The 19,048-nt window shown below is 48.4% G+C and overlaps 2 protein-coding genes across 2 annotated transcripts in view; both read left to right on the plus strand.

Moving 5' to 3' along the window:
* The first annotated feature begins 2,794 nt into the window (after positions 1–2,794).
* On the plus strand, positions 2,795–5,255 carry neurod1 (neuronal differentiation 1). Its single transcript, XM_047047254.1, has 2 exons — positions 2,795–2,889; positions 3,593–5,255. The coding sequence occupies exon 2, from the start codon at positions 3,602–3,604 to the stop codon at positions 4,652–4,654; it is 1,053 nt and encodes a 350-aa protein (XP_046903210.1). The 5' UTR covers positions 2,795–2,889; positions 3,593–3,601; the 3' UTR covers positions 4,655–5,255.
* Positions 5,256–7,534: 2,279 nt separating this feature from the next.
* cerkl (ceramide kinase-like) overlaps positions 7,535–19,048 on the plus strand; it is a 16,193-nt gene continuing 4,679 nt past the window's right edge. Inside the window, exons 1-2 of the mRNA XM_047046003.1 lie at positions 7,535–7,999; positions 14,502–14,735. Of these exons, the coding sequence (XP_046901959.1) occupies positions 7,660–7,999; positions 14,502–14,735 (574 nt within the window). The 5' untranslated portion in view covers positions 7,535–7,659. The remainder of the gene's footprint in view (positions 8,000–14,501; positions 14,736–19,048) is intronic.

Below are 19,048 nucleotides of genomic sequence, written 5' to 3' on the forward strand. Positions count from 1 at the left end.
TAATTAAGTTGCATCAACCAATACATTAGTATTGTTCTGTATTTATTTAATATTAGTTAGTTTTTACCAATTATATGAGCAATACACGTAGGCTAGAAGTATGTTTATTGAGATTATTTTTTTTAGGCCCTAGTCTTTTATTAAACATGCAAATTGTAAATATTGTTGTTATTATTCCACTCAGTGTAGCTATTATTATTGTTGTGGTATTATTACTGCTTATGTATCACAGTCAAATGATTATATGAATATTAAATTATCCATAATTGTTCCCATAACTACAATGTCACATCAGCGGAGTTTTCTGATGTCAGAGGGGCACGTGCCTGCAGCAGGTGTCTCTACCTGGAATCCGAGTGCGCCGGAAGGAAGGCCCTCTCAGTGCAACCATATCCGTTCGAGCCACAGCTGCAGCCCACATACCTTCCAACCTGATTTATTACACGCTAATACCAAAGACCCAATCAGCGGAGTAACTAATTAATACAAATCTGCATTTTTGCATAAGCAATTAGTGTGATGAAGGTGTAACGAGATGAGGGAGAGGCATTAGTCCAATTTGAGTGCCAAACGAGGCGGAAGGCCATTGGTTGGTCGGGACGCAGGGGTTCGCGCTCTGGGACGGGCTCGGTTGATTAGGGCTGTAGAAGAGAAGGTCACATCATCATATTCATACCGGGGGCCGAGAAAGCACAGCCATGAACAAACACACTGTTCGGAATGGCATTGGCAAGCGCCTGGTGCGTGTGCTAAGCTCATAACGTCTTGGATAGAAACAATTCGATAGACCCAGAGCAATTTCAACTATTGGATTTCGTTTCTTGTCAGAATGCGAATTCCCACAAACAGTTATTGGATTTAACTTGTAGTTGGATGGATCTGACTCTGGCTCGGCTGGATTAAGGGCAAGGCTAAATAGTGTAGGCAAATACGTGTCCGTGTCTCCCCACGGCTTACATTGGAATAATAATAACCAATATTAATAACGGCCCCAATGAATGATAAAACATCTTCACGTAATAATCAGTTATGGTCTGGTACTTGTTAAAATAGCTTAAATCAGAAGATTGTCGATACGTTTCCTCCGCTTAGAGTAGCTGTTCGTGGTGCTGAACTGCAGTGCTGACCTGGTTAACATGGTAACGGAGAGATAGCGTGTCATACCGCGGACTTTCGACCGACACAACTTGGTGTTTTTATGGGAAAGAAGAGATAAGCTGGCCATGCAGCAGTCTGGGCGTTATAGGCATGGAGGTTGGCCACTTAACTGTTCCCTAGTTATGACCTACTGCAGCCATGCACTCCGTGCTCTCCAGCAGAACAGATGTTATAGGCTACAGCTTAGACTGAAATGAATCAGAGCTATGCAAACACTTCCGAAATAAAGGATGGATTTTTCCCAGTTAATCAGAAGCTGTAAACATTATTGACATGTTTTAAGTTGCGCAGACAGTTTTGACTGTCTCTGACAATTAGTTGAATTCGTTTTTGAAATCGTTTACCCTAAGGGGAATTTTGTTTTCTGCAAAGATGACTATAATGGATTTAAAACAGGCCTATTTATTATTACTGAGTATGTTGCACATTATGGTTGTTTTGCATCCTGATTTAGACCAGACCCAATTTGTTCTCATTTACGCATTTAGTTCTATTTCAGAGTTTCTATATGTAACCAGGTGATAGGGCCTGACTGAGTGCAGATATTATTATATAAACTAAATTATTTTCAAAATTTGATACAACTTATCAGCCTCTGTCTTCTATATTTAAACGATTTATTTATTAATCTGAAGTCTCTAGTTCCGCTGTCTGTTCAACGGTCAACACGTCGATTTGGTTGGGTGTTTTATTGAACAGAAGACAGCAGATTTTGGACGTTGGATCCGCCTAGTGAGCCGTGAAACAAGCTTTTGTTAGTGCGCGTGCGACTCGCGTGCCGACCAGCAGTTTGGAGCGCGGGGCCTCATTACTTCAGCTCCTCCGGTCTGGACGTTCAGCAAACATCACGCGTTGCCAGAGACACAACAATGGCCCGGTACTTTATCAAACCAACTCTCAACAGACTTATACAAGGTTTACTGACCTTCAGTGATATCGTCGACAACTCTATTTTAAATAATCGGTTTTAGTAGAGCTATACTGACCTTGAAGTAGCCTAGCCAAAATATGATGTTGGATGAATATTGGAAATAAAAGATTAGGCTGTGTAATATTTTAATAATAATGTCTACATGATTAGGAAGAGGTAAGAATCAGCGTATCGGCCTCGTCGGGCCTGTGAATAAGAAAGGCCTGTTCTGGCCTAAATGCTTCTTCGACAGACACGCAATGCTCTCACAGTCATTTGTAAATATATGCCATAATTATGAGACCTAGTTTGAGATTAAAAAAGTATGCACAGAGGGCACACGTGGGCAGAGTTCTGGGCGCGAGAATGAGTTGTGATTGAATATGTCCTATGCTCGAAAGGGTTAATTCGTCCTGCGGGTGCAAACAGGTCCGCGGAGTCTCTAACTGGCGACAGATGGCCACTTTCTTCAAGCCACAAAGGGATGGAATACAGAGCTTTGGCGAATACAAATGGAAGATGTCACGTGACGCTTGGGGCCGTTTTGCACGACGTAGGCGACCATATGGCGCGTGCCGGAGTGTTGGGGAGGAGGAGCCTGGTTGCGGCGGTATTATGATGATCAGCCACAGACATCTCTGCTCACCTCTCCACCCAGCCCCAGCCTTAGCCTCAGCCTCGGCCCCGTCCTCCCTCTCAGCCTCGGCGACGAGGCTATATAACCTCAGCATCCGAGGAGCGCCCCATCACATCAGCATCTACACAGGAGAACACACACCTACAGGGGAATGCCCGGCTCAGAACTGCTTTCGCAAACACAGGTATGCCACATCTCTCTCCACTGACGTCTTTTCTCTTTCGTTTGTCCGCGGTTTGTTGTGCGTGTGCCGTATTTCTGTTCACTTCGTGGAGGGTTGTTGAGGTGCGTTTTGAGTCCGACAGGCAGTGTTCTGAAGTGATGCAGCATGTCACCTGTTACAGACACGTAGGGAGAACCACTCAGATTTACCTGGCCAAGTCCATTTGATGTATTTTGTAGGAAATTAAACAACAGTTTACTTTGATCAGGATTTGAATAGGGAATTTCATATAAGTTGTTTGCCCTCTTCAGAATTGTAAACGCTTTTATATTGTTTATTTTGTCATTAACCTTTTGTTAAATATTATATACAATAATACAAATTTACGTTGTATAGCGTATGTTTAACATATATTTTAAACATTGCCTCACGTTGTCTATTGCAAAACTCTATAAAGCCTGAATGATGCTCTTCGAATGAGGCATGTTTGTACATGTGTGTGGATATTAAATGTAATCCTTCTATAATCTGATGAATCAGTTACAATAAGTGAGAAAGATAATAACCAAGAGAAGATAACTGGATGTTGACAAGATGTATTTTTCAGAATAATTTACTGAATAATTAGGCTACAGTATTTAAATGTGTAGAATATTTGGCCACTTGTTTCCAAATGATGTCGTGGACAACAGTTCATTTTTTTAATATGTCATTTCTGTTTCAGATTTGAGACATGACGAAGTCGTACACGGAGGAAACCATGTTGTCCGACCCTCAAGACTCGACGACCTGGCCCGAGGACGGTCACGGGTCCCAAGACGAGAACGACCCGGAGAAGAACAGCAAGGCTCACGAGGAACTGGCGGGAGACATGGAGGACGAAGACGAGGAAGAGTTCAACCGTCTCGATGAGGATGATGATGACGAAGAGGAAGAGGAAGAGGAGGGCGACGCTCAGAAGCCAAAACGACGAGGACCAAAGAAGAAGAAAATGACAAAAGCCAGGGTGCAGAGGTTTAAGATGAGGCGCATGAAGGCTAACGCGCGTGAGAGGAACCGCATGCACGGGCTCAACGACGCGTTGGAGAGTTTGCGTAAAATTGTGCCGTGCTACTCCAAGACACAGAAGCTATCCAAGATCGAGACGCTGCGTCTGGCTAAGAATTACATCTGGGCCCTGTCTGAGATCCTGCGCTCCGGGAAAAGTCCGGACCTAATGTCCTTCGTCCAGGCCCTGTGCAAAGGCCTGTCCCAGCCCACAACCAACCTGGTGGCGGGGTGCCTGCAGCTGAATCCCCGCACCTTCCTCCCCGAGCAGTCACAGGAGCTGCCCGGTCATATGCAACCCCCAGGTGCGTCGTTTGCTGCGCATCCCTACTCCTACCAAACCCCAGGTCTTCCCAGCCCACCCTACGGTACGATGGACAGCTCCCACATATTTCACGTCAAGCCGCACTCCTACGGCAGCGCGCTGGAGCCGTTCTTCGAAACCGCCCTGACAGACTGCACTAGTCCGTCATTTGACGGACCCTTAAGCCCTCCGTTGAGCGTGAACGGAAACTTTTCCTTCAAACACGAGCCTTCATCAGAGTTCGAGAAGAACTATGCCTTCTCCATGCACTACCAGGCGGCTGGTCTGGCGGGAGCGCAGGGCCACGCGCCCTTGTACCCCAGTTCGGCGCAGCGGTGCGAGATCCCAATGGACAACCTCATGTCCTACGATGGACACACGCATCACGAGCGGGTCATGAACGCCCAACTCAATGCGATATTTCATGATTCGTGAATATATACAATCTATCGTTAAAGACTTTATGCGCGTCATGTAATCCTGTGTCACAAATAGCAGTGATTTCTGGCTTGTTCTTCTGTATGTATTTATTGTACTGCCTTTAGGACGAGCGAGATTATACAGCTTGCTCACCTTCTGTGTTCTATAGCGCTTCTTTATGGTATGGTCTCTAGACGACTTTACTCAGAATGTGTTGATTTATCGTACCACAAAACCACAAGCAATAATTTGGAAACTATGCAATTTTTAAACCAGTACTTGGCCAATACAAATTAATAAAGATTTCTATATTTTTCAAACTGCATTTTGCAACTGCTCTATCTATACACACTCAAATTATCCTCTTGTGACTTTGTATAGAAGCCTGAATTTCTTTTTTTATGTCAAGTTCCTATAGAGCCCATAGTGCACGCTAGTCCATGTATGTTTTATAAAAACAGACACACGTCTCTTCTTCATATAACATTTCAACCGTTTTAAGCAACTGTATTTATTTACCAGATGGGCAACACATTCTACAAATGTTGCCTTAAAGCAAAACTGTATTTAGGTTGCACTGAAATGGGCTAAAATATTTCCCAAAACTAATTATTCCAAACAATTCAGAAGTTTGAGTAAGTCTACATTTAAAGGCCTTATTGCAATACAAAGCACAGAAATGCTTGGCCTTCCATGCAAAAACTTTCACCGTACATTTATAAGCAGTGGCCATGAACCAACTGTTAATCAACGCTGGACAGTCATACAGCAGATTTATGTTATCCTCCGTGTGTTATTGCATGTGGAAACACACTCAGAGGCTAGGCTATAGAGTGAAGTTGGTTCGACATCATAAAAATGGCTTTTAATCTTTGTGTGTCTGCAGTGTTACGTACGCAATCGGAATATAAATTTGTTTTCAGACCAATACGGATTATTTTGAAGATTTCAGTTATCCTCCGAGTGATTGAAGTGTTCATATTGTAATTCCTCTGAGATTAATGTATGCGTATAAATCCCAGGAGGCCCGGGATTATGTGTAGAATAAAAGTGAATGACGAGCCTATTATTCCGTCTGGATTCTGGATTTAGTGGCCTATTACAGCCGCAGGGACACAAGCAAGGCAGCAAATGTAGACTGCCTAAACTGTTCAGTACTACACGTATTAATATGCATAGGTTAGGCTAGTTAGTAGGCCATATCATTTATTTGACTCAGATAAAAATCGACACACTATTTTTTGAATTTGTTATCAATCAAGCACAACACTAGTAAGATAAATAAGTTACATTCTCCAAGGTGGCTATTTTAGCAAACTTATGTTCTCAGGCTATAGTAATAAATGTATACATTTGTTTAAATTAAAGCCTACTGGGAGTAGCCTACACATTAAGTCATATGCATGAGCTACAAACGTACCCCTATGAAGCAGCTCAATGCGACGGAGAATATGTCTTTGTGATATTGTGCCTTGGAATCAATGTGAAAACTATCTGCCGCCCTCGTTGGCTCTAGCGCTCAAGGACAAACCGAGCGTTTAGCCCGCCGTGCTCGCGGTCCCAGCCGTCAGTCAGCGCGAGGGGGGCAGCCTCCAGTCTTCCATCCCCTACATAGAGTGCGAGGGGCACAGATGTTCCTTCTGCAGGAAGGTTTTAATTTATGAAAATGATCTTGTTTATGCACGAGCACTCTCTGCATAACCTAACACTTCTATCATCGGCAACACCACCAGTCTGCGCCAATATGGTGGCGATATTCTCAAGCTTTGTGTGCAGAAATGGAACAACTACCGGTGACAGATAAACTTGGTGCACCTCCACAGCGACACACGCATGACACGGGCCCCGGATAAACGCTGAGAGGATTGAATTGTTCAACGTCCCCTCCTGCACCCCGCAGCCCCACGAAACACTAAACATAGGCTCCATCCATATCTAATTTGATGGCACACGGGGGCTTTTAGGATATTAGGGGACGCGTGAGCACAAGCAGGAGATAGGCCTTCACAGTCCAATGCTGTCTGTGTGCAATTAATTTCAACACATCACAAGTTTGGAAGATTTAAATTTCGAAGCAGATGGAAAGAAATAATACATACATGTTTAGCCTACTAAAAGAGACAAATACATTAATATCCATTATTGTTATGAATCTCGATGAAAAGGTTGTTTATTCAGCACATCGTATTTTCAGTCAGTGTACATTCGAGACTTTCACCAAAACCTCTACCGTGAATCTGGGCTTGGGCCCATGCGGCGGGGCATCCGGCCCTGTTCATGGTACTGTTCTAACATCGAAACAAGCGTCACAGCTGCGTCGACCGTTACCTCCCTATTCCAGCCCTGCTTAATCAACCCCTGAGGACAATTAAAAGGTCACTGCGTTCATGGTGGATATTGAGTAGGATACACTGTTGTAATGTGGATGCGCAAATATTCAACTGACAGACCCAGAGGATTCCGCTGTATAGCCAAAACTTTAAGAAATACAACACTATTTTATTTTCTCCCACTCATTGAATCTCACGCATTTGTAGTATAAACCAGCCATGGTACAAGTAGGCTATCCCACACTACAATATCAGTCAATTCATTGGGTTTGGCATAAAGCTAAAGCTATTACACGTTGGCTGTATACACGTCATTTAGCCCATATGCAGAATGTCTACAATTGCCAAATTGAATGTATTTTCCATCCCCTTTCTGAATTATATTTTCTGTATGACCCATTGGTTATTTTCCACTTAGACTAAAATGCAGGTGAGCAGTATTAGGCCTACATAAGATAAACCGATTCGAGCAGTGATCATTCCTGGCTGGTTGGGGGGCGCATACCCGATGGAACTGACACTCCACTGGGGCGCGCACCGCAAGAGGACTACAGTCAGGCCAAGGGGAAGTTTCACCGATGGACCTGCCGTGGTTTAGCGTTACCGCCGCGGGCACGCGCTGAGCGGCCAAGTAAATCTCAAGGAACAACAGCGGAAATACTACTTTGCTGTTTACGTTTAGATCAGATCATGTTCGAGTCTCCGCACAAATCGATAAATACTCGGTCCGAGAGCCAGGAGGAACTTCACGAGACGCAACCGGTGTCTTCCATTACTGAGGGCAGTCGCGCGAAGAAGAAAAAGAAAAAGAGGAAACAGCAACAGGAGAAGCCCGCGGGCTCTGCCCCGCTGATCCGCTCCGAGGATTCTCCTCAGCGTGCTGAGCGGCAGATAGAAAAGCGGTGTATCGACTATAACTCGGACGAGCCTATCGTTAGGGGCATATTTCAGATTGGTAAAAAGAGTCACGACGTGTTGCTGACTCCTAGAAGAGTGACGTGGACGCCTATCCAGCCCGAGACCCCTACAGGTGAGCTAGTGTTGACTGTTTCCATGACAATCACCCGCATATATTTTCCAGCTAAGCGGACCGCCTGACATCAACACAAACGTGAATGACGATTGAAAATAAAACCCGAACTTTTCAGGCGCTCAAAGTTCTCTAATGGCCTTTCAGACATACTAAATGCACAGAGACCTGACAAGTGATCAAATCTGGCCCCGGTCACGTGGTGTTGCCCTGCTTGTCTTTGGCAAGTGCGTTTGTGACGTGACAGTCGCCTCAGTCACATTGTGAAGCATGGCAAGGTTGTGTTGTGGCCCATCTCAGTGAGACCGTCTTGAGACATGCAGTAGAGACACACACATGTACACACACATACACATTCACACAGACACATATACCCCCCCTCACACACACACACTTTGTGGTGAATATTAAACACTTCAGTACTTGTTTTGCCTCATTTTCCTGTGGATGACGTTTGGGGAAATCTTCACAGAAACTGTTGTGGTCCATGCTCGTATTCCTACTACATGGCTTAGCGGCACTAATGGTCTAATGTTGTTTAGCTACCTGAGACCATAACAACCTGCAGTAACATAGTCAGCAGAGCATCTGTGCTGACCACAGTAACAAACCGAGACCAGAATCCAGCCCTCTGTTCTTCACCTTGAGACAGTAGTACAATACGAAGCTCTGGGTAATGCTGGTGGCTCACAGATGCCAAGTTCATCCATGCAATAAATGTTTTGCCAAAGTTGCCAATGTTTTGTATCATACATGTTTACTATTTTGGGTGGAGTTCACTACTGTTTTACACCTAAAAACTGCTTGTCCGAATAGCTTGCACAGCAAACATATTTTTTTCTTCAGGCTCCCTATATAGGCAGTATAGACGCACACACCCGCACACACACACATATATACATATGTATATCCATGTGGTCCACATATATACGTATGTATAACCGTGTGATCGGGTGTGTGCGTCTATACTGCCTGCTGACCACTGATGTAGGCCTACAGTGATTGGAGCTCATGTTGTTTACCATGCAGTGTTTTAGTCCGTGTGTTTGAGTTTCCTGGTTAGATAAGCCACTGAGCGATGTAGATAAACGATAGGCAGAAGACCGTGTGTTCACACAAGGGTCGGTGTGTGTGTATGCTCATTTGTGTGTGTGTGTGTGTGCACATTTGTGTGTCGATGTGCGTACGTGCGTGTGTGTGTGTGTGCCAGGCGCTGCTAGGGGACAGCTGGAGAGGTAACAGAGATGGAGTTTTTGGTGAGACCACCTAAAGTATAGCATCTGGCCGTCCGGCCCTCACTTAGCAAGCGCCCAAGTAAATGATACCCCACACGGCCATCTGCACCTCCAAGCACACCCATACATATCTGACATGACAGGGCCATCGCTGGGGGCCCCGGGGCCCAGGGCCTGAGGCCCGTCCCTGGGAGGAGGGGCAGCGCAGAACAGGGTCAGCCTCCAGCAGAGAACGCTTCTCTCTAACAGTGTTTAGTCTGTGTGGATTAGGATGGATTATTAGTCATAGACCGCATTACTCATCTCAGAGGAAGAACAGGACCTGTTTGTCAACGGGACTTTGGTGTGGAGTGATAGCATGATAACACCTCAGTGATAATACACGCACACTCAGACACGCGCGGGCGCGCACGCGCACACACAGACAAGCACACTCTCACGCACACAAAAACAGACAATCACTCACACACAGACACACACACACACAGAGAGACGCACAAAACACACAATCTTCCAAGACCGCAGTTAGCGGTAGCGGTGATCACAGAGGGCGGCCCCTCCACCACCGTAGCTGCCGGGAACGCGAAGCTCCATGGCAACCTGTCTCATCCATCGGACCAGAAAGACTCACAATCCAAATCCGTTCGCACGTACACGACCACTCCTTCCCAATTACGGGATATGCTCCGTTTGATTGGATTCATCATCAACCGAGTCCATTATTCTCTAGTTTGGACTTGAAATGCTTTCAGTTCAGTGCATCAAGCAGACTCCAGGCAGGCAGCTGGCCATGGTTGCCCAGCCTGCTACATCACACACTCAGGGAGATATATCAAGCATGCTGGAGAGCTTGGTAAACAGCCTTCCTGTGTTGATGTTATTGTTGTTGTGGTTGTGGTTGTTATTGTTTAGAGTAGTGGAGTTAGGTTCTGGAGCAGCTTTAGAAGCCTGCTTCTTTAGCAGTGATCCAGGCTAATGGTATTACGCCAGCACGCACTGGCACACACACACACACACACACACACACAAAGTCTCATTACCCAGAAAGCATGCTTCTAATAACCCCCTATGGCCTTCACCAAATGCTCACGCAAAACAGCCAAAAATCCACCACCCGAGCTGATTGGCTGGGCATCTTCCTGGGGTGTGATTGGCTGGACTCAGTGTGTGTGTCTGCGTGTGTAATTCTGCCTGGGGATAACAGGTTTGAATCTGTGAAATATGACCTGTCTTTATCTCACTCCTTGTTCTCAGACCTGCTCTCTCAATGCTACTGTTCATGACTGGTGACAAGACCACCATAACTGGAAAACACAGACACACAAACACACACACACACAACACACACACAACACAGCATGGGTAATGTGTGTGCTGTTGGCCTTAAGTCTCCTGACCTCTGTGTGTGTGGATTTCAGCCAGCATACTCTACTCTTCGGAAGTGCGTGTTCTTATGTGTAAATAGGAAAAGACAATTTTCTTGAGGAACAAACTTCTTACTGCACTGGTGTACAGTTTTGCCGATGGCCTAGATAATAAACGGCTTCAGCGAAAAAGAGGGAGGGAGGGAGGGCAAGAGAGGATGGGAGAGAAGAGAGTCGGCGTTAGGGTAGAGGGGGTTGTGTACAGGACTAAGGGTTTCTGTCCAGTTGACTGGTGAGCTGTCAGGGGTGTGTGATGTGGTTTGATGTTTAAAGATAGATCATCATGATGTGATCTCTGATCCTGCTCCCTCAGGAGGCAGTCAGAGAACTAACACCAGCCAGACATCCCAAAACAGCCTGTTTAAAACCAGCCAGACATCCCAAAACAGCCTGTTTAAAACCAGCCAGACATCCCAAAACAGCCTGTTTAAAACCAGCCAGACATCCCAAAACAGCCTGTTTAAAACCAGCCAGACATCCCAAAACAGCCTGTTTAAAACCAGCCAGACATCCCAAAACAGCCTGTTTAAAACCAGCCAGACACCCCAAAACAGCCTGTTTAAAACCAGCCGGACATCCCAAAACAGCCTGTTTAAAACCAGCCAGACATCCCAAAACAGCCTGTTTAAAACCAGCCAGACACCCCAAAACAGCCTGTTTAAAACCAGCCGGACATCCCAAAACAGCCTGTTTAAAACCAGCCAGACATCCCAAAACAGCCTGTTTAAAACCAGCCAGACACCCCAAAACAGCCTACTCTAGACCATCTTGTGAAGTATAATTAAAAATATAATTTTAACAAAAGACAAATATCCCTGTTATCCCATAACATAACCTGTTATCCCATAACATGTTCAACATAACATGTTGAACATGTTATGTTCAGGAACATTACCATTGGCCCAAGACACCAACAGGTTTAATGCCATTCCACAAGAGGACAAGCTTTGTGTGTTGTGAAAGCAAGGTGAAATTAAGAATGAGGTTCATTTTTAGTTTTACTTTCCTGTCTGTGAGGATATAAAGGATGTACTTTATACTAAAATGTCTTTCATTTATGTAAATGTATTCCGGTAGAGATGATTATAATAAAAGGCATACAAACACAAGTTATGCTTCAGGAAAGGAATCTTTTTTTGAAACCGTTAGCTCTGAGCCCGTGTACGGCTCCGTACAGCTGCAGAGTCAACGCTCGTCCCATAAAAGCCCAACCTCGATACGTTGAAGCTGGTGTGTAGATGGGAGGATGACGGCCTGCTGCGTGCCTGATGAGCTCTAGCTGGGGCCCAGTCAGGGTTCAGAGGAGGCGTGACTGCCGTGTATTAGACGTGGGACACACACTGACAGTCTCATTACACAACAGGAACAAACGCGCGCCAGTCACTTCCCGGGGGCTTCAAAACAGTCAACAATATGATCCTGTCGACACGAGGCAGACGACGTGTGCGATGTGCGCGCTCGGGCGAGTGTGACGCGCGTGCATCTGAGCGTGGGCATGGGTGTGGGTGTGTGTCACAGGTGGAGACGATGATCCCAGGCTTCACACTGAGAACCACATGGTTGTGTTCACCACGGGTCTGGAGGGGTTGGCAGAGCTTGGGAGGGGACGGGGGGCTGGCATGGGCTAGGGGAGGAGGGGGGGGGGGGGGTGCGGGTGGAGACAGCCAGGGCTGGGGAGGAGGGGGGGGGGGGGGGGGCTGGCAGGGCTGGGGAGGGGACTGGATAGGTTTCAACCCCCCCAGGGGTGGACTGATCTGGGATAGGACTGGGCCTCCAACCTCCCTTACGGGCGTGGAGGAGAACACAAAGAGAAGGATCCGACTCACAGGCTCGGGTGAGGACTTCCTCTGGTCCTCCAGGCCCATCCTTGGCGTGTGTGTTTGTGCTGCTGTGTGTTGCCGTGCGTGTGTGTTGGTGTTTGTGTGTGTGTGTTGGTGTGAATTGGTGTGTGTGCTTGTGCTTTGGTCTGTGTATTGATGTGTGTGTTGGTGTGTGTGTGTGTTGGTGTGTGTGTGTGTATGTGTGTGTGTTGGTGTGTGTGTGTGTCCATCTGGTGTTGAGCTGACGAGAGGCCGACCTCCTGAGTCAGAAGGCTGCTGGGAGGAAGCTTGTCTCCATCTGGAGTCACATGGGTCTCCAGGAGGTGTGTGTGTGTGTGAGTGTGTGTGTGTGGTGTGTGTGTGTGTGTGTGTGTGTGTGAGGTGCGTCATGTCAGGCGTCATCTCCAGTGAGAGAGGCAAACAGACAGAGATGCATGAGTGTCTTCTTCACTAAGATCTTCTCTGTTGCCGGAGCAGGACCTGCTAACTTGAAGTCTGCACGCCCTGGTCTGTCAACTTGTGTTTCCTGCGACCGACGTGATGCTGTCACAGCTCGAGACCGGAGAGAGATAAGAGGGAGACCAGAAGGATCAGAGAGAGACCAGGGAGACCAGAGGGATCAGAGAGAGACCAGAGAACCCCTAGAGGCCAGAGAGAGACCAGGGAGACCAGAGGGATCAGAGAGAGACCAGAGAACCCCTAGAGGCCAGAGAGAGACCAGGGAGACCAGAGGGATCAGAGAGAGACCAGAGAACCCTAGAGGCCAGAGAGAGACCAGTCCAATGTTCTCTCACTCGAACCAGGTGTCATCAGACATGTCACATTGATCCTGTCAGGACCACCATATGTGCTGAGGTTTTTGCCTGTTCCCACACTGTACTTCTCTAGGAGCATTGTCTGGGGGTTGCCTTTTTCTCTCCTCCTCTCTCCTCATGTTATGCTGTAACTTTTCTAGTTGGCGCCGAAAATGGCTGCCTGGGTAGGCTCTCCTGCCAAAGTAAATTCCTTTTCTGTGCAAACTTTCATGGCGAATAAACACCAATTCTGATTCTGATATATACGTCTATCTATACAAACCAGCCTCTAGGACAGCCTCCAGACCAGCCTCTAATGCAGCCTCAGTTACTGCTGAAGGGGAGAGGATGGATTGCGGGAGAAGAGGACTAGACAGGAGAGGACTCAATGTCGGTGTTTCCTCTGTCCCTTAGGCAGAGAGAAAGACAGACAGACAGGCGTACAGACTGAGACAGACAGACAGACAGACAGGCATACGGACTGAGACAGACGGGCAGGCAGGCAGGCAGGCCGACAGACCGACAGACACAGGCAGGTAGGTAGACAGACACAGACACAGACACAGACACAGACACAGACACAGACACAGACACAGACACAGACACAGACAGACACAGACACAGACACAGACACAGACACAGACACAGACACAGACACAGACAGACAGACACAGACACAGACAGACAGGCAGGCAGACAGATGGGTCCTTGGAAGTGTTTTTTGTCACGGGGGTTCCCCTTTCAAGGAGGAGCGAAGCAGCCTTAACGGTTGGAGGTGGCAGGTTCTAATGTGAGAGTGCCTGCCGCAGAGCAGAGCAGATGGTGGGGGTTCAGTAACGTGAGCTGGGGGGGGGGGTAAGGTAGGGAGGCTCTGAGGAGGTGCTGCCTCAGCCAATTAAGACTGGGGCCCCCGAAGAGTAGGGGGAACCGGAGTGTGGGAAATAGATTCAGGTTGTTTAATGGGGAATGTGTGTGTATTTGTGTGTGTGTGTGTGGGGGGGGGGGGGCGCATTGTGATTATCTGAGGGGAAAAATGACTTGCCTATAAAACAAGCACAACCACCAACAAGAAGCCAGCTTGTGTTTATTTGGTCGTGCCTGTGCAGTAAAACAACTATGAATTTACCTGCCTTGATTTCCAGTCGTAATGCCCCTAATTAATGACGTGTGTATTAATGACGTGTGTGTATTCATGATGTGTGTGTCCGTGCGCGTGTGTGCCTCCCCAGGGGAGTCGGGCGTGGCGCCGAGGGAGGAAGGTGTGGACGTGAAGGACGTGTTTGCCGTCAAGGTGAAGCGGCGACGCTCCGCCGGCCAGCACACTGGAGGCACCCTGCTGGGCATCACGCTGTTCCGCTGCCGGAGGAAGGGGCTCAAGCTGAAGGACCAGGCCGTCCACCTCAGCAACATGAGCGAGGACCACTGTGAGGTCTGGTTCAAGCACCTCAAGGAGCTGCTCTCCGGTACGTGTTCAGGGCGGACGTTAGAGGGGGTGGTTTGGGGTCGTGGGTCGTTCTGAGGTCACAGGGACGTACGCAGCTTTGCTCGGGGGAAAGAGTGTGTAACATTGATATTGTGCTTGGTACGGACCGGGGCGGAGGAGGTTTATGAGTGTGTGTGCTCGCGGGTGTCTCTTTGCGTTGACTAATATTGACACACCAAACCTATCAGCCTGGTAATGGCGGACAGAGGTTTGGAGCAATTTTTTTTTAAACGCTGTAAAGATGTCATAAAAAAGCTGGGATGCGTTTACGATGCTAAGATCAGACCCAAATTTGAGCGACAAATATTTGGTTTCTTGAATGTGTCGATGAAAATAGTGCATTTTAGATCCGAGTCGTAAAGATATGACGGCAAGATAAGGAGGGGTTGTGGGGAGGGACCATTCGACCAGACTGCTACAGTACCTAGCTCTCTATCAAGCAGGCTGGTGTAGGGTAGGAGAGAGAGAGAGAGGGGGAGGGAGAGAAGGAGGGGGGAGGGAGAAGAGGAGGGGGGGGAGGGGGAGAGAGAGAGAGAGAGAGAGAGAGGAGGGCGATCCTCCCTGTGGTTAGTAATTATCTGTCTGTCTTTGAGGAGAGTTGGTGCCAACCGCTCAACAGCTGAACTCCACTGCAGATCTCTCCCTGTTCAACTCTCTCCCCATGCAACTCTCACTCTAAAACCCTTCTAGAAAAAAACAATCTAGAACTCTCTCTGTAAAATTCACCTTCTAAAGAAATGCTTCTAGAACTCTCTATAAAACTATTCTAGAACACTCCTAGAAGGAGAGGCTTCCTCAGGGTGACAGCAGGTGCAGTTAAAGCCTAGTGGGTATGGTTTGTGTGTGTGTGTGCGTGTGTTTGTGTGTGGATGTGTGTGTGTTTTGCTGTATTAACAGTATTCTAATCCAGAAGCTAATACGAGGTGACGTAACAGCTTTGCTAATCAGCGCCAGTCATCAGGATTTACCTACCAGTGTTCTCTAGAACCATCTCAGATCTGTGCCGTGACCCACCGAGTCTCCCTTGCTTCCCTGGCCTCCTGGTCTCCCTGGCCTCCCTAGCCTCCCTGGTCTCCTTAGCCTCCCTAGCCTCCCTAGCCTCCCTAGCCTCCCTAGCCTCCCTAGCCTCCCTAGCCTCCCTGGCCTCCCTAGCCTCCCTAGCCTCCCTAGCCTCCCTAGCCTCCCTGGCCTCCCTAGCCTCCCTAGCCTCCCTGGTCTTCCTGGTCTTTCTTGCTCTCTCTCTCTCTCTCTCTCTCTCTCTCTCTCTCTCTCTCTCTCTCTCTCTCTCTCTCTCTCTCTCTCTCTCTCTCTCTCTCTCTCTGCCTCTGGCAGGTTGGGAGCTGGGTGCTGGTGGTTTGGTAGGGCAGGGGGCCGGGGGCCGGGGGGCGGGTGGTGGAGGGCTGGGGGGCTCGGGTGGATGCATGTGAGATTACAGCGCTCTCACCTGTTCCAGCCACCACCACGTTTCCCAGGGAGCAACAATAATGCTGCACAAAGGAGGGTGTGTCCCAGCTGACACACACTGCACAATAGGTGCCCTGTAAACTCCGGCTTCCTCCTCTCACCCACCCCACCCCTCAGCACCCCTCCTCACCCCTCGCCCTCTCTCCGAGGGGCCCTGGTTTCTGGGGAGTGGGGACGGGGGGGAGGGCGTGGTGGTGCCGGACCGGCCCTGGACATGGTGCGGTCCGTCGTCCTGACAGACCATGGCATGCAGGCTGACACATTTGCAGGTTCCCCCCGCGGCCAGTCAGGGTGTCAGGGCCAGGATTAGGGTCCTGGGTGGGGGCAAGTTGGCCGAGGGGGTGGGGAGGCGGCCGGCTAGCGTGTGGAGAGGCCAGAGGCAACAACGGAAGCCAGCCCCGGGGGCAACAAAGCCAGCACCTGTAGAGAGCGGGGAGGACGAGGATGCCTGTGTGTTAGCTTAGCGCCTAGCTGTAGCCCTGGGTCTCGGTCTGACCCCCCCCCCCCCCCCCCCCAATAAAGACCCTGTCACAGATTCATCCTGACCCCCCCCCCACGATCCCAGCCTTCGACCCCGCGGACCCAGAATGTCCCCTTAATGCCAGTGTCACCCTGCGTGGTCACACTCCCCCGTCAAATCCCCGGGCCTTTGTCGCCCCGGCCGAGGGGGGTGGAGGGGGGGGCGGGAGGAAGGGAGGTGGGGAGGAGAGGGGAAGGGGAAGGGGGGGGGAGACCGGCTCAGAGGTCAAGGTGGAGGTCACAGAGCTGATCCAGGCTGCATTGTGACCAGCCAGTCTGAGGAGAGCTGTTCTCTCCTGGCCTCACCCTGGCAACAACCCCTCAGTCACACACACACACACACACCGACACACACCTACGCACACACAAGTAGACACACAGGTACACACATACATACACACGCATACACGCACACCTACACATACACACCCGCATGTTCACATCACACAGGCCTATTCTAGCAGACTGTGGAGGCCAGTCAGTTGTTTAACAGCAGAATGGAGAGGCCTTCCCGCGTTAACTCTTTGTGTGCCAGCAGTGTGTGTGTCAGCTGGATGAATACATGAATATGAATACTTGAATGAGTTCTGCTGAGGTGATGGCTTCTGTGTAATTTGACATGATAGATCTCCCAGCCTCTCTATGTTCTCTTAGTGCACCTTCCTGTGTGTGTGTGTGTGTGTGTGTGTGAGCGTGTGTGTGTGAGTGTGCAGGGGGGAGTTACACATTAACAGGTTTCCATTAGGTGAGTGTGTGTGTGTGTGTGAGTGTGTGTGTGTCCATGGAGACTGAGGCAGCAGCCACAAAGCTCTCTGCTTACATAGTCCAATATGTGGAACACAGTCTTCTGTGTATGTGTGTGTCTGTGTGTGTGTGTGTGAGTGTTTGTGTCTGTGTGTGTGTGTGTGTGTCTGTGTGTGCGTGTGTGTGTGAGTGTGTGTCTGTGTATGTGTGTGTGTTCGTGTACGTGTGTACGTGTGTCCAAAGAAAGAGTGAGAGGGAGAGAAAGAATGAAAGAATGAGTTGAGTTTGAGAAAGTTCACTAGTTTGTTGAGGATGGAGTCTTTTATATGAAGGTTAGTTAGGGTCATAAAGATTTGCAAGCCTTAAACTGGATGTAAGCACGGAATAAAGATCTGTGTCTTCGAAAATAAGAATTTTGCCCTGGTTTTCAGACGTGTGTGTGTGTGTGTGTGTGAGAGTGTGTGTGTGTGTGTGTGTGAAGGGCTGTAGACATTCATGCATGTGTGTGTGTGCTTGCGATATGGATTCCTATGAGTGTGTGTGTATGTGTGTGTGTGTGTGTGTGTGTGTGTAGCATGTCTTTGATTCTGCAGAACAGATGGAAGGCCTCCATGGTGGATCTCACTTTCTCTCACTGCTGCCCTGTCTGTCTGTCTGTCTAAGTGTCTCTCTGTCTACCTTTCTGTCTGTCTTTCTTCCTGCCTCCCTGTCTATCCATCTGTCTGTCTGTCTTTCTGTCTCTCTGTCTCTGTCTCTCTGTCTGTCTGTCTGTCTGTCTGTCTGTCTGTCTGTCTACGTGTCTCTCTGTCTACCTGTCTGTCTGTCTTTCTTCCAGCCTCCCTGTCTATCCATCTGTCTGTCTCACTGTCTCTCTGTATGTCTGTCTGTCTGTCTGTCTGTCTGTCTGTCTCTCTCTCTCTCTCTCTCTCTCTCTCTCTCTCTCTCTCTCTCTGTCTGTCTGTCTGTCTGTCTGTCTGTCTGTCTGTCTGTCTGTCTGTCTGTTTCTCTGTCTCTCTGTCTGTCTCTGTCTGTCTCTCACAACAGGGCTTTACGTAAGCTCTCACACACACGCACTTACGCACACACACACACACACACACATATGCACACACAGACAGGCGCACACTCGCACACACCCACGTATCCACCCACCCTATCACACACACACACACACAGCCTTTAACCACACACTTAGCTGGGCACCTTCTGTGTGCCCCAGGTGGTCTATCCAGTGAAGTGGTTCAGTGTATCATCATCCTGCGTTTACTCTGAGAGGCATTAGGGCACATGAATATTCACAAGCACACTTAGCTGCATAAACATTCCCACTGGTCTCTGAGGACTGCAAGATTACGCTCTGTATCGCTGTACTCGGCTTTCATATTGTCTAATATTTGTGTCCACAAATTTGCGAGATTAACCCAAATCACACACAGCTAAACGGCTCCTTCACACACAGCGAGTACTGATGAGGTCCGAAATCGCAAATCCAGGATTGTGGGTTTGGTGAATTGGATTATTTACGTAAAAACAATGGAGCTCTCCTCTGCCACAAACCCCAATTTC

Source organism: Hypomesus transpacificus, chromosome 23 (assembly GCF_021917145.1).
Source record: "Hypomesus transpacificus isolate Combined female chromosome 23, fHypTra1, whole genome shotgun sequence".
Classification (NCBI taxonomy): Eukaryota; Metazoa; Chordata; class Actinopteri; order Osmeriformes; family Osmeridae; genus Hypomesus; species Hypomesus transpacificus.